Below are 14,258 nucleotides of genomic sequence, written 5' to 3' on the forward strand. Positions count from 1 at the left end.
AAATGGTATGTTCAGTGAAAAACACGTTTTTATGCAAAAATGGTCTGTTCAGTGAAAAACACGTTTTTATGCAAAAATGGTATGTTCAGTGAAAAACACGTTTTTATGCAAAAATGGTATATTCTGTTAAAAACACGTTTTTATGCAAAAATGGTATGTTCAGTGACAAACACGTTTTTATGCAAAAATGGTATGTTCAGTGAAAAGCACGTTTTTATGCAAAAATGGTATGTTCAGTGAAAAACACGTTTTTATGCAAAAATGGTATATTCTGTTAAAAACACGTTTTTATGCAAAAATGGTCTGTTCAGTGAAAAACACGTTTTTATGCAAAAATGGTATGTTCAGTGAAAAACACGTTTTTATGCAAAAATGGTATATTCTGTTAAAAACACGTTTTTATGCAAAAATGGTATGTTCAGTGAAAAACACGTTTTTATGCAAAAATGGTATGTTCAGTGAAAAACACGTTTTTATGCAAAAATGGTATGTTCAGTGAAAAACACGTTTTTATGCAAAAATGGTATATTCTGTTAAAAACACGTTTTTAAACAAAAATGGTATGTTCAGTGACAAACACGTTTTTGTGCAAAAATGGTATGTTCAGTGAAAAGCACGTTTTTATGCAAAAATGGTATGTTCAGTGAAAAACACGTTTTTATGCAAAAATGGTATATTCTGTTAAAAACACGTTTTTATGCAAAAATGGTATGTTCAGTGAAAAACACGTTTTTATGCAAAAATGGTATGTTCAGTGAAAAACACGTTTTTATGCAAAAATGGTATATTCTGTTAAAAACACGTTTTTATGCAAAAATGGTATGTTCAGTGAGAAACACGTTTTTATGCAAAAATGGTATATTCTGTTAAAAACACGTTTTTATGCAAAAATGGTATGTTCAGTGAGAAACACGTTTTTATGCAAAAATGGTATATTCTGTTAAAAACACGTTTTTATGCAAAAATGGTATGTTCAGTGAGAAACACGTTTTTATGCAAAAATGGTATGTTCAGTGAAAAACACGTTTTTATGCAAAAATGGTATATTCTGTTAAAAACACGTTTTTATGCAAAAATGGTATGTTCAGTGAAAAACACGTTTTTATGCAAAAATGGTATGTTCAGTGAAAAACACGTTTTTATGCAAAAATGGTATATTCTGTTAAAAACACGTTTTTATGCAAAAATGGTATGTTCAGTGAAAAACACGTTTTTATGCAAAAATGGTATGTTCAGTGAAAAACACGTTTTTATGCAAAAATGGTATATTCTGTTAAAAACACGTTTTTATGCAAAAATGGTATGTTCAGTGAAAAACACGTTTTTATGCAAAAATGGTATGTTCAGTGAAAAACACGTTTTTATGCAAAAATGGTATGTTCAGTGAAAAACACGTTTTTATGCAAAAATGGTATATTCTGTTAAAAACACGTTTTTATGCAAAAATGGTATGTTCAGTGAAAAACACGTTTTTATGCAAAAATGGTATGTTCAGTGAAAAACACGTTTTTATGCAAAAATGGTATATTCTGTTAAAAACACGTTTTTATGCAAAAATGGTATGTTCAGTGAAAAACACGTTTTTATGCAAAAATGGTATATTCTGTTAAAAACACGTTTTTATGCAAAAATGGTATGTTCAGTGAAAAACACGTTTTTATGCAAAAATGGTATGTTCAGTGAAAAACACGTTTTTATGCAAAAATGGTATATTCTGTTAAAAACACGTTTTTATGCAAAAATGGTATGTTCAGTGAAAAACACGTTTTTATGCAAAAATGGTATGTTCAGTGAAAAACACGTTTTTATGCAAAAATGGTATATTCTGTTAAAAACACGTTTTTATGCAAAAATGGTATGTTCAGTGAAAAACACGTTTTTATGCAAAAATGGTATGTTCAGTGAAAAACACGTTTTTATGCAAAAATGGTATGTTCAGTGAAAAACACGTTTTTATGCAAAAATGGTATATTCTGTTAAAAACACGTTTTTATGCAAAAATGGTATGTTCAGTGAAAAACACGTTTTTATGCAAAAATGGTATGTTCAGTGAAAAACACGTTTTTATGCAAAAATGGTATATTCTGTTAAAAACACGTTTTTATGCAAAAATGGTATGTTCAGTGAAAAACACGTTTTTATGCAAAAATGGTATGTTCAGTGAAAAACACGTTTTTATGCAAAAATGGTATGTTCAGTGAAAAACACGTTTTTATGCAAAAATGGTATATTCTGTTAAAAACACGTTTTTAAACAAAAATGGTATGTTCAGTGACAAACACGTTTTTGTGCAAAAATGGTATGTTCAGTGAAAAGCACGTTTTTATGCAAAAATGGTATGTTCAGTGAAAAACACGTTTTTATGCAAAAATGGTATATTCTGTTAAAAACACGTTTTTATGCAAAAATGGTATGTTCAGTGAAAAACACGTTTTTATGCAAAAATGGTATGTTCAGTGAAAAACACGTTTTTATGCAAAAATGGTATATTCTGTTAAAAACACGTTTTTATGCAAAAATGGTATGTTCAGTGAAAAACACGTTTTTATGCAAAAATGGTATGTTCAGTGAGAAACACGTTTTTATGCAAAAATGGTATATTCTGTTAAAAACACGTTTTTATGCAAAAATGGTATGTTCAGTGAGAAACACGTTTTTATGCAAAAATGGTATATTCTGTTAAAAACACGTTTTTATGCAAAAATGGTATGTTCAGTGAGAAACACGTTTTTATGCAAAAATGGTATGTTCAGTGAAAAACACGTTTTTATGCAAAAATGGTATATTCTGTTAAAAACACGTTTTTATGCAAAAATGGTATGTTCAGTGAGAAACACGTTTTAATGCAAAAATGGTATGTTCAGTGAAAAACACGTTTTTATGCAAAAATGGTATATTCTGTTAAAAACACGTTTTTATGCAAAAATGGTATATTCTGTTAAAAACACGTTTTTATGCAAAAATGGTATGTTCAGTGAGAAACACGTTTTTATGCAAAAATGGTATATTCTGTTAAAAACACGTTTTTATGCAAAAATGGTATATTCTGTTAAAAACACGTTTTTATGCAAAAATGGTATGTTCAGTGAAAAACACGTTTTTATGCAAAAATGGTATATTCTGTTAAAAACACGTTTTTATGCAAAAATGGTATATTCTGTTAAAAACACGTTTTTATGCAAAAATGGTATGTTCAGTGAGAAACACGTTTTTATGCAAAAATGGTATATTCTGTTAAAAACACGTTTTTATGCAAAAATGGTATATTCTGTTAAAAACACGTTTTTATGCAAAAATGGTATGTTCAGTGAAAAACACGTTTTTATGCAAAAATGGTATATTCTGTTAAAAACACGTTTTTATGCAAAAATGGTATATTCTGTTAAAAACACGTTTTTATGCAAAAATGGTCTGTTCAGTGAAAAACACGTTTTAATGCAAAAATGGTATGTTCAGTGAAAAACACGTTTTTATGCAAAAATGGTATATTCTGTTAAAAACACGTTTTTATGCAAAAATGGTATGTTCAGTGAGAAACACGTTTTTATGCAAAAATGGTATATTCTGTTAAAAACACGTTTTTATGCAAAAATGGTATGTTCAGTGAAAAACACGTTTTTATGCAAAAATGGTATATTCTGTTAAAAACACGTTTTTATGCAAAAATGGTATGTTCAGTGAAAAACACGTTTTTATGCAAAAATGGTATATTCTGTTAAAAACACGTTTTTATGCAAAAATGGTATGTTCAGTGAAAAACACGTTTTTATGCAAAAATGGTATATTCTGTTAAAAACACGTTTTTATGCAAAAATGGTATGTTCAGTGAAAAACACGTTTTTATGCAAAAATGGTATATTCTGTTAAAAACACGTTTTTATGCAAAAATGGTATGTTCAGTGAAAAACACGTTTTTATGCAAAAATGGTATATTCTGTTAAAAACACGTTTTTATGCAAAAATGGTATGTTCAGTGAAAAACACGTTTTTATGCAAAAATGGTATGTTCAGTGAAAAACACGTTTTTATGCAAAAATGGTATATTCTGTTAAAAACACGTTTTTATGCAAAAATGGTATGTTCAGTGAAAAACACGTTTTTATGCAAAAATGGTATATTCTGTTAAAAACACGTTTTTATGCAAAAATGGTATGTTCAGTGAAAAACACGTTTTTATGCAAAAATGGTATATTCTGTTAAAAACACGTTTTTATGCAAAAATGGTATGTTCAGTGAAAAACACGTTTTTATGCAAAAATGGTATATTCTGTTAAAAACACGTTTTTATGCAAAAATGGTATGTTCAGTGAAAAACACGTTTTTATGCAAAAATGGTATATTCTGTTAAAAACACGTTTTTATAACAAAAATGGCATATTTTTATGAAAAATCGCTAGATGAACCAAAAGCGCCAACTTCTACGTAAACAAACTTATAATTAAAGTCCGCAATTGTTAAAACAACAGTAGGAGAAAATAATTTATAATTATAAAGTTGAGAGCCGCTTATATTATTGTTTTTTTTAATTCCGATGTGTTTCCTATTGATTAAGGCGAAATTAAAACAACAAAATAACAAAAAAACGTTACCTTTAATTAAACTAATTGGACAAATGTTAAGTAATTAGTATCGTACAACAACAAACGGAAAACCAAGACAAATCAACAATGGATAACTTTAATTTGAGATTCATTTCAACTTCAAATGATACCACGATAAATAAGCATGCTTTGCGACTCATAGGCTGTGCTCACTCGCACCAGTTGCTGCCAATTAGAGCGCCAATTTACCCAGCGCTTCCCTAATTAAAGTTCTGCCAACAGTGTTCAAGTAGGTATTTTTGGCAAATGTGACGGAACATCTTGAACAGTTACGCCAAATTTAAACAGGAACATACACAGTGATGAAATTCTCGAGGTAACCCAAACGCTAATTCCCTGAAGTGGACGTGTCGGCCTGTTCCCTTTGTCTCAAAGCAGCCAGTCGGGCGCTCCTACGCAGTGGCTTTCGCTCCGCTTTCTCCTCCTGTTTTTCTAACAATGCAGCTGATTTGCAGTAGACCCATTTACCTACTAAACTATCCCACTACAAAAAAAAACAAATCAGAATCGACGAAAATTTAAATCGAGTATAAAAAACAATACCGAAGAACTCAATATTTCATTCCTGGTCGGATGCCACGACACGTCGCGGACGCAGGCCATGTGACCCTTTCTCTGCTTGACGATTTTGCCGGTCAAAGCGTCGTATACTGAATGAAAATTAAAACGAAAGACTTTTTTTTTCACCCATGGAAAAGTGAGAAAACTTACTCACAACCCTACCAAAACCACAGCCTGTGTAGATGAACCGTTGGCCGGTGGTTTCTGCGGGCGAAAATCGCGCTCGAATTAACGTTTTTGACACTACGTGACCTCTATAGGTCATCACAGACGTATCACCCTCAAGCTTCTGGTTTTGATATACTGCAATAAATTATTCGACGATAAAACTAATCAAAAAACAGATAAATGGGAAGTATATAAAAAGGCATGACCCAAAAATGAGCTATATACATACGTTCTTTTGGTACACCCTGCCACCGGTAATCCCAAGGCTGATTTCGCACCGCTTTTAGCGACTCATTGGCGGCAGCATCATTCGAAAATACCCGTACATCCCACAATTTAATAGACTGATCCTTGCTATTACTGATAAGATGCCTACCATCCCCTCTTGAGTCGATATATGTGATTCCGTCCATATGGCCTGAGAAAACTCAAATCGGCCTTGACTTAAAGGAAAAGGGCACTTACCAGCCAAAAGGCCCACGGGTTTCGCGTTCCTGTCCTGCAATGTCCGACGGTCCCACACCTTCACTAAACCGTCATCGCCGCCACTATAGATTATATGCGAGGTATTATCGGCGAAGAGGACGCTGTTAATATCATATTCATGGGCCATAATCTGAGCTTATTTAAGTCATCATTAAATCGAAAGTTTTACAACCAGGGTTTTACCTTTAAAGTGCGTTTTTTGCCTTCTATATTGTAGATATAGAGACAGCCATCATTGGCCCCACACACCAACTCTTTACCATCCGAAGAAAACACCACAGAAAATACACAAAACCTCCGGTTAGTGTTGAGTAAACTTAAAGGTTCTTGGTGGTCAGATGTCCCATTTACTGGACACATATGTACTTAATACAAAAACAAATCAAAATACTGCTCGCAGAGGTGCTTTGACATTGCTTACAACTTGGAGACCAGGTTGAATACACAAAATGCTCTCCATCAGGGCTGAATGCAACATCAATTATGCTCCATCCTACATCCCTGGCTCTGACACTTTTAAGCAGTCCATAAGAACAGTCTTTTGAGTTGTACAGCCTAATGTGCCTGTCTGAAATACCCAAAAAAGTCACTAAATCCCCCTTAGCATTGGACTTAAACAAACCTTGAGAGGCAGTGAGAAATGTGTTACCGTCAGGCGAAAAAATTCCACAAAACACTTTTCCAGTGCTATTTTCTAAAGCCACCACCATTTCGTTGGGGATGTATTGGTTGGAGATCTTACATTTAACCCTACGAGTAAAGTTACTGCCACGGTAAACCCCAGACTGAAACAACTCCATTAAGAGCTGTGCAGAGAAAGTCTAAGAAATAATACCTCTCTATTCTCCAAAAAACAGGCCACATTATTCACTGAAATATTGTTCCTTTTGGGCTCCAACAGCCCGCAGGCTTGTTTGGTCAAAATCACAAACTCACTTCGCTACAATATTATAAGAACAAATGAACTCTCCTACTTAATTATCCTCCTTCCTTTTACTCACATCTAACATTGAAGTGTCAGGTTTTACTTTAATTTTTGGGGCCCTTCTAGGAGCTGGGAACTCATAATCCTCCTCACCACTTTGCAACAACAACTGTCCGCTACACAACAATTACTTGCACCATTACAACACCCAAAAGAATTAACAGACCTGTTTATAAGGTTGCGTAGCATGGCAGCAAAATGCTCTCCATAATCAGAGTCTGAGTCTAGAGTGTCTGAGTCCTCTGAAGTGTCCTCAATTCTTGACCTAGAATCCTCGTCGTCGTCTATGGCCATAAACATCCTTCTAGAGTTCAGGGCACCCATAAAATTATTATTAAGTTAAGACTGAAAATGGTGGTACTGCTGGTTATTGTCGAAGGAGTTTCCTGGGAGATGGGGAAAAGGATATTTTAATGGTTCCGACTGTGTGTTAGCCATAACAATAGGAGATAAAATAGGATAAGGGATTGTTTCTGAAAATTAATTAGAAAAGAACTTACCAGTTCGGTTTCTTCTCAAAATGGGATTCTTATGACGGACCTTATAAACGTTAAAACACCGTGGAAACTTTGGTTTTGTAAAGTAGCACTAAGATTTATGAATGAGCATTAATTTAATCACTTCTTACTTAATTAAAAAAGTAAATTTCAGATGAAAAACATTTACTATTTCCAGCTGCTTTGCACACGGCTTTTCGAGTGACATTCGTTTTTTAAATTGTTTTAAGAAATATGGGTGAATAACACAGGAACAATATGTTGCTGTCTTCTTCCAATACGAAGTCGTTCAGGAAGATACTTGCTACTTTTAATTACTCCCATCAAATCTTTCAATTGACGTTTCAAATTAGGTTAGATATCACCTTTTAAAAAATTGTACTGATAAAGGAAACGTGGCAATAATGTGTATAGAGCGATAGTATGGTTAGTTCTCTTACATACAATTTTTTTTAAAGAAAACTGATGAATAAAATTTTTGGTATGTACACATATCCCTTTCGATACGTGTGTACATGGAAACCGAAGGTATCAGGAGAACATTCACAGATCAAAAGAAAACAAAACCTATATTTTAATATTTTTCTCTTAATTCTAAACTACCATGTAAAGGGATGAAATCAAATTTTAAAGTATAAAAATAAAGGCATCCTTCAGGGCTGGGGAATTACTCGCGTCAGTGAATCAATTTAAACATCGTTTGGCGACTCCTAAAAAAACACGAAAACTCTACCTACTCTGGGGTGTGCTTTTTCTTCTTTTTTTTCTTTTCGCTGGGCCCCACCTCAGTGCCTTCGACGGCCACCTCCAGTTCCACCTTAGTTTTCTTCTTTTCTTTCTTTTTTTCAACTGATTTCGGGACCTCCTCAGCTATTTCCACCTCTAACTTGTGTTTCTTTTTTTTCTTCTTTTCTACTGGTGGTTCCTGCACCTCTTCGGCTACTTCTATCGTCGACGGAGTTGCCTCCAGTTTTCCCTTGTCTTTTTTCTTTTTTTTCTTTTGCACTGATGGTTCTTGTACCTCTTCAGTCACCTCTATTGACGGCTCTAGCGTCTCTAATTTCACCTTGTCCTTCTTTTTCTTCTTTGTATGCAAAATTTCTTCTACAAATTCCACAGTCTTTTGAACGGACAAAATTCACATTTACACATATTACTTACCTTTCTGCTGCACCTCTTCCTCCTCCACTGACTCTTGCTTCACTTTCTTCTTCTTCTTCTTTGGAGACTCCACTTTCACTGTAATAAAAAATAAATTTAAAACAGTGAGACAAAAAAAAAGTCACTTACCTTCAGTGACCTGCTGCGGTTCTTGCTTATCCTTTTTGTTTTTCTTCTTTTCAAGGACTTCAGTGGAAGCAGAAGTGCCCTCACCCAAATCTTCCTGCTTCACCTCTGACACAGACCTCTTTCTCTTACTTGTCGAAGGCAACGTGCTGTCCGCCGCGACTGGATATTGTTTGATCTCGCTGACAGTATGATATTTCTCGAATTTCGCTTTGGCTTTGCCTGAAGAAAGAAAATAAGTAATTTTAATTTCTGGGTTGTTACTTGGGAAACTTACCAGTGCCACTTATCCGCCTCACATTTCCCTCTTCTAATATAATTAGACGGGCCTCCAATTTGGCTTTATGTTCCGGGCCTAAATTGATAGCTACTTCTTCTCCCAAGGCATCTACCCTTGTTGCCAATGCAGCTTTAGCTGCCAACATTCTAAAATAATCCTTTAACTTAAAGCCTTAAAGTAGAACTTCTTAGCATACCTTGACATTTTTCCCTTGTTCTTAGTACTGCACTTTCCAATTAACTGAGCATGATAAATCAGCCCATATTTAGGAGTTTCCTTTTTAGACTTCAACGCCCGGAAAAGTGCCTTTTCCGCCCCCAAAAGCTGCACTGTGGATGCAGGATGCTTTGCCAGATTGATCAGAGAACCAGCATGTGAAATCAGCCTGGCACCTACTAACTCACCCACCAAAACTGTGAGATTAGGGGCAATTGCCATCATTCTGTTTTTGAGATATTCATACAGGTTCTGCCTGTAATCAGTCATCTCAATTATCTGCTCACAGAGGCTTCTGATGTGTTTGAGGTCATCGTCAGATATTTCTGTACCCATGGAGACTTCTGCAGCTACTTTAAGCTGGATATAATAGTGAAATAATGGGTAAAAACACTAAAATGGACACGCACCTCATTTTCAACATTCTCAGGCAAGACTTCAGACAAATCTGCGTCGACGGCCTTCTCTCTGGTGCCTATTATTCTTACTGTCTTGGCATAGGCCATGTTGTCAGCAACAATTTTGCTCATTTCTGGAAAGTGCCAGCCATACCACTCTCGACATCTAAAAACAAAAAATATTAAAAATAATAATGATAATAAAAGTACCCACTACCTCATAGAATAGTTATTTAACTCCTTATCCAAATCATCCAATAAGGATACTGCCTGTACAATCATAGTATCAACCTTGTCAGGGGAAAACTTCAATTTATATCGAGACAAGGAATGAGCCAAACCCAAAGCCATAGAGGTTTGATCCTTTTTTGTTGTCCCAGTTAAAACTTCAAGCTGGCCTCGAATGCAACGCATCAACTCCTGCACCGCCGTATTACATAGACACCGCAGACTAAACTTATTCTTAATTGCCAGCCCCAGCTTGTTATCAGCAACCAGCAGCTGCTCGTGCATATCACTGACCACATGATTCTTGATCACCTTCTTCAGACATTTAGACAATTTGCCATCAACTGCGGCGGTGGTGGCCTTCAAAGCTTGCGCTACATCGGTGAACCTCTCAAAATGTTTCAGTTTTAACCTAACAAAAATCTCACTGAAGGAAAGGTTAACAATGTGTATGGGAGCACTTACACTTGACTAGCCGCTTCAGGGGTCTGGAAACTTTCGTACAAGTTATCGATTTGTTCAAGTTTACGCTCATCTAAAAGCTACGAAAAAAAGGGGTGCATGTGGTCAATTTGAGGTTATAGACGCTAATTATTGAACTTGGAAATTCAACTTACCTTAAAAATTGCGTATCCAGCAGCGGTCTCGAAGAGTACCAGCATTTTGTGACTTAGTTATTTCAGAATGCTTTAATTCATTAGATTTTTCTGTTAAAACTCTTTGAAAATAGCAAAAGCACTGCACAGCACGTGAAACACGCCGAAAATCGTGTTTCCCAATTGATGGGATACTGCATCTATGATGCTATTTCCTTCTACCAAAAGAAGGAAAGAGATAGAAACATATATAAGACTATATAAAAGGAAAATGAACATCACCTAATTGAACACTTCCAGCAGGGTGAAGCGGCAACACCGCGGGAGGATCTGTTAGATGTGCGAACCATTCTCCTGTTTTCATTTATTAAATCCAGCCAAATGATTGAAAAACATAAACATGAGCACATAACTGTATATATGCATAAAAATGCCTTAGCTTGAAGCCACAATAAACTTTAAAATACTTCAAAATCCTTCATATTATAAAACCTATTGTATCTTAGCAATAGCAATACGTTTTATATGGAAAAGAAAGACCACCTTGTCTTCTATTAAAATGAATAAAATGTTTACATTTATTCATTTTCATATTTCATTTATTTATTTATTTGAATTAATTTTAATGTTTCTATATATTAATTTCATGCTTCTCTCATTCGATTTATTGATAATCATAAAAAAGGCAAAAAAATGGTCGGCGACACTAGAATCCTCATCGATGCCACATTTCCAGTTCATTTAGCTTCCTAACTTAGGAATTTAACAGCTGTTCTTGACACTTTTAACTGGCCTCTCCACCATTTTCTAGTAGTATAATATTTCTAAAAATCTAATTATTTATTGTCCCTCTTTGATTCATTTCTAAACTCTGAAATAACAATAATCACCCAAAAACTATCGCATAGAGATCTGGTTTTTAAACTGTAACGTAATTATGAACAAAGTATCTTTTACGCGGTTAATAACAGAGGATTTTAACCGTGAATGCAAGGACATGGCCCTTTACTTCTTGGGCAAAATTTTGATCAGAAAATTGGAGGATGGACGCATCTTAAAGGGTCGAATTGTAGAGACTGAGTGCTACTTGGGGAACGAGGACAAGGCCTCGCATTCTTATGGAGGAAGGTAAGGACATGAATTCAAAAATCCCGGGTTAGTGTATAAATGGTTGCATACCGAACTGGGGAAAGCAGGGTTTGGTGGCCAAAGGTCATTGAAAAACTTACAAACAAATCTAATAAATTCTCAATTTATCATTAACAAAGAAACCTAAAAATATGTAGGTATAAATAAATAAGTAACCACTTAATTCCTGTTCCATTCACCAATCTTATCAGCCACAATCAATAAGTATTCATCATTCTACCTTTGGTCTCACATCATGGAAGTTGCCAAATACCCTATTACAGCCTTTAAAGCCTATTGTAATGGGGCGTTTCAAGGCAAAGAGCCTTGGCAAATAGTCACCATCACCACTAGTTCAGTATTGTTCACTGTGTGGTTGTACAACTTCCTGAATGGTGATGAGAGTCTTTTGACAAGAAGTAAGAAAACTGTATTCCGAATAGCAAAGTGGGTGCCTCAAATCAGGAGGAAAATCGAAGAGGAGCTTGGAGAGATTAATAAAAGTTTTGAGAGTGAAGTCATTGAAAGAACTGCAAAGCTACAGTACCTTGTGAAACTGCCCCTGAAAGGTTTAAGCAAAAATGAGATTTTGAGCATTTTAAATGAGAATTTAAGTCTGGGAGAGGATTCTTGGAAGAGCGGACTTGCGTCTGGAGCTGTATATGTCCACAATGAAGCCTTACAAACATTGGCTGCGGAAACTTTCCGAGTTTCATCATATACCAACCCTTTACACCCAGATTTATTCCCTGGTAAGTGCCTGCATAATTCCTGACTTTCCCTTTCATTATAAACTAAATTCAAGGAGTGTGTAAAATGGAAGCTGAAGTGGTTAGGATTTTGTGTACTTTATTCAATGGAGACTCCCAATCTTGTGGCACCATGACAACTGGGGGGACTGAATCAATTATGATGGCTTGCAAGGCTTATAGAGACTTTGCACGTGAGACTAGAGGAATTCGGAGGCCAGAAATGGTTAGAAATTTGAGATTTGATTGAAAGCAAACAAGTTACTATAGTGGAAGATTTGCAGGTGCTCCCAGTAACTGCCCATTCAGGGTTTGATAAAGCTGGACAGTACTTGAATATAAGGCTCAGGCATGTAGCCATTGATCCCACAACTTGCCAGGTTGATTTAAAGGCCATGCGCAAGGCCATTAATAGAAATACTGTGATGTTGGTGGGGTCTGCCCCCAATTTCCCTTATGGTGAGTTTTCCCAAATTTTCTTCATCACATTTGTTAACAGAACTTTATATAGGGACAATCGATGACATATCAAAAATAGCTGATTTAGGACTCAAATACCACATTCCAGTTCATGTAGACTCATGTCTGGGAGGTCTCTTGACTGCTTTCATGCCATCAGCAGGCCACCATCTACCTCCAATTGATTTCCAGCTAAAGGGGGTCACCAGCATTTCAGCAGACACCCATAAGTATGGTTTTGCCCCCAAAGGTACTTCAGTAGTGATGTATCGCGACTGCAAATATCTCCATCATCAATATACAGTCACCACAGATTGGGTGGGGGGTATTTATGGCTCTCCCACAGTTAATGGTAGCAGATCTGGAGGCAATATCGCTACATGTTGGGCTACTTTGCTGCATCATGGTTTGGAAGGCTATGTAAATGCCACCAAAGAGATTGTGGATACAAAGCAAACCATAGAGCAGGGCCTCAGACGTATGAAGGGAATTTATGTATTTGGAAAGCCAGCCACTAGTGTGGTGGCCATTGGTAGCAACGATTTTGACATTTACCGCTTGTCTGATGCTCTGTACAAACTAGGATGGAACTTGAACACCCTGCAGTATCCTTCAGGGCTTCATATCTGCGTTACCCTGATGCATACTAAACCGGGAATAGCACAGAAGTTCCTGAATGATGTAAGCGAGTCTTTGACTGAGATTATGAAAGATCCCTCTGTCCCTGTAGAAGGAAAAATGGCCCTTTATGGTACTGCACAAAAATTACCAGACCGGTCCATTGTTGGTGACATCACCAGACTCTTTTTGGACTCCACGTATTTTATACCAAATTTACCAACTAAGTCAGAATAATATAATGTATATTTTATTGTTTTAATATATATTTTTGTCATGACGCCTTGCAAATGTAAACATAATCCGCACGCCAAACTCTGCCTCCCAATTATGACAAAAACCTCTAAAGCATTTTTCCTTGAAGGCGCACTCCCAGAAACGAACCAATGTATATGCCGGCAGGCACTTGCTACGTCTACCAAACTTACGGAATGTATTTCTGCTTCAATATTTCAAGCAAAGAATCTGGGGCAGCAGTGCTGCTCAGGGCCCTTGAGCCCCTTGAAGGAATTGATACAATGAAGAGTTTCAGAAACAGTGAGTTTCTCCTTCATAACAACGTTCTGAATTTACTTATCATCATACAATAATTTAGTCAGAAATGAGAAGCAGAAGGAGAATCCTCATTGCCTGTGCAATGGGCCCTCAAAACTGTGTATTGCAATGGATATAAGTAAGGACAATTGCAACAAATTGGATTTGTCAGATCAGGAGAATGACATGTTGTGGATCGAGGACGATCCAAATTTCAAGCTGGAGGAGTTTTCGGTGGTGGAAACATCCAGGATTGGGATTGATAAAGTCGAGTCGGAGTGGGCTAAAATGCCTTTGAGATTCTATATTTACGGCAGCGGCAGCATTAGCAAAAGGGACAGGAAAGCCGAAAAGCTGCTCGATGGGAACACTTAATGATTTTCTTATATAGGGTGTTTGAGAATAGCACGAATATATTTCAAGAGAACTATTTTATTTAAATCACATTTTTCTTCATGAATCAATGT

General features: G+C 35.8%; 4 protein-coding genes across 6 annotated transcripts; 2 read left to right on the plus strand and 2 right to left on the minus strand.

The window, feature by feature from the left end:
• Nucleotides 1–4,572: 4,572 nt before the first annotated feature.
• LOC136411595 (DDB1- and CUL4-associated factor 11) lies at nt 4,573–7,495 on the minus strand. 3 transcript variants are annotated; one of them, XM_066394229.1, is made up of 12 exons: nt 7,302–7,495; nt 6,968–7,105; nt 6,818–6,917; nt 6,652–6,756; nt 6,439–6,601; nt 6,238–6,384; nt 6,000–6,181; nt 5,796–5,946; nt 5,560–5,748; nt 5,313–5,465; nt 5,145–5,251; nt 4,573–5,085 (listed from the first exon to the last, which is right to left on the minus strand). In XM_066394229.1, exons 2-12 carry the CDS (start codon nt 7,099–7,101, stop codon nt 4,930–4,932), a joined length of 1,587 nt encoding a protein of 528 aa, XP_066250326.1. In that variant the 5' UTR covers nt 7,102–7,105; nt 7,302–7,495; the 3' UTR covers nt 4,573–4,929. The 3 variants fall into 3 exon arrangements, with proteins under 3 accessions (XP_066250326.1, XP_066250325.1, XP_066250324.1); XM_066394228.1 differs by having other exon boundaries at nt 6,968–7,146; XM_066394227.1 differs by having other exon boundaries at nt 6,968–7,187.
• Nucleotides 7,496–7,956: 461 nt separating this feature from the next.
• nop5 (nop5 ribonucleoprotein) lies at nt 7,957–10,472 on the minus strand. The gene is made up of 9 exons (XM_066393775.1): nt 10,325–10,472; nt 10,173–10,249; nt 9,697–10,119; nt 9,492–9,645; nt 9,062–9,441; nt 8,863–9,011; nt 8,589–8,807; nt 8,460–8,537; nt 7,957–8,402 (listed from the first exon to the last, which is right to left on the minus strand). Exons 1-9 carry the CDS (start codon nt 10,367–10,369, stop codon nt 8,032–8,034), a joined length of 1,896 nt encoding a protein of 631 aa, XP_066249872.1. The 5' UTR covers nt 10,370–10,472; the 3' UTR covers nt 7,957–8,031.
• A 662-nt stretch (nt 10,473–11,134) lies between these two features.
• LOC136411298 (DNA-3-methyladenine glycosylase-like) lies at nt 11,135–14,225 on the plus strand. The gene is made up of 3 exons (XM_066393802.1): nt 11,135–11,431; nt 13,622–13,794; nt 13,853–14,225. Exons 1-3 carry the CDS (start codon nt 11,241–11,243, stop codon nt 14,164–14,166), a joined length of 678 nt encoding a protein of 225 aa, XP_066249899.1. The 5' UTR covers nt 11,135–11,240; the 3' UTR covers nt 14,167–14,225.
• Sply (Sphingosine-1-phosphate lyase) lies at nt 11,559–13,637 on the plus strand. The gene is made up of 4 exons (XM_066393800.1): nt 11,559–12,183; nt 12,237–12,406; nt 12,465–12,639; nt 12,692–13,637. Exons 1-4 carry the CDS (start codon nt 11,688–11,690, stop codon nt 13,492–13,494), a joined length of 1,644 nt encoding a protein of 547 aa, XP_066249897.1. The 5' UTR covers nt 11,559–11,687; the 3' UTR covers nt 13,495–13,637.
• Nucleotides 14,226–14,258: the final 33 nt, after the last annotated feature.

Source organism: Euwallacea similis, chromosome 10 (genome assembly GCF_039881205.1).
Source record: "Euwallacea similis isolate ESF13 chromosome 10, ESF131.1, whole genome shotgun sequence".
In the NCBI taxonomy this organism is placed as follows: Eukaryota; Metazoa; Arthropoda; class Insecta; order Coleoptera; family Curculionidae; genus Euwallacea; species Euwallacea similis.

Bases quoted from the DNA above. Each gene is read 5' to 3' on its own strand.
- LOC136411298 (XM_066393802.1), top strand. From the start codon at position 11,241: ATGAACAAAGTATCTTTTACGCGGTTAATAACAGAGGATTTTAACCGT. The intron at 11,432-13,621 runs GTAAGGACATGA...TTTTCCTTGAAG, and splicing joins TCGCATTCTTATGGAGGAAG to GCGCACTCCCAGAAACGAAC. The intron at 13,795-13,852 runs GTGAGTTTCTCC...ACAATAATTTAG, and splicing joins AATGAAGAGTTTCAGAAACA to TCAGAAATGAGAAGCAGAAG.
- Sply (XM_066393800.1), top strand. From the start codon at position 11,688: ATGGAAGTTGCCAAATACCCTATTACAGCCTTTAAAGCCTATTGTAAT. The intron at 12,407-12,464 runs GTTAGAAATTTG...GAAGATTTGCAG, and splicing joins GAATTCGGAGGCCAGAAATG to GTGCTCCCAGTAACTGCCCA. The intron at 12,640-12,691 runs GTGAGTTTTCCC...AACTTTATATAG, and splicing joins TGCCCCCAATTTCCCTTATG to GGACAATCGATGACATATCA.
- LOC136411595 (XM_066394228.1), bottom strand. From the start codon at position 7,125: ATGGGTGCCCTGAACTCTAGAAGGATGTTTATGGCCATAGACGACGAC. The intron at 6,918-6,967 runs GTCTGTTAATTC...ATTGTTGTGTAG, and splicing joins CTACGCAACCTTATAAACAG to CGGACAGTTGTTGTTGCAAA. The intron at 5,947-5,999 runs GTAAAACCCTGG...AAATAAGCTCAG, and splicing joins GCAAAAAACGCACTTTAAAG to ATTATGGCCCATGAATATGA.
- nop5 (XM_066393775.1), bottom strand. From the start codon at position 10,369: ATGCTGGTACTCTTCGAGACCGCTGCTGGATACGCAATTTTTAAG. The intron at 9,646-9,696 runs GTAGTGGGTACT...TTTTGTTTTTAG, and splicing joins TTAAATAACTATTCTATGAG to ATGTCGAGAGTGGTATGGCT. The intron at 8,538-8,588 runs GTAAGTGACTTT...TTTTTATTACAG, and splicing joins ACCGCAGCAGGTCACTGAAG to TGAAAGTGGAGTCTCCAAAG.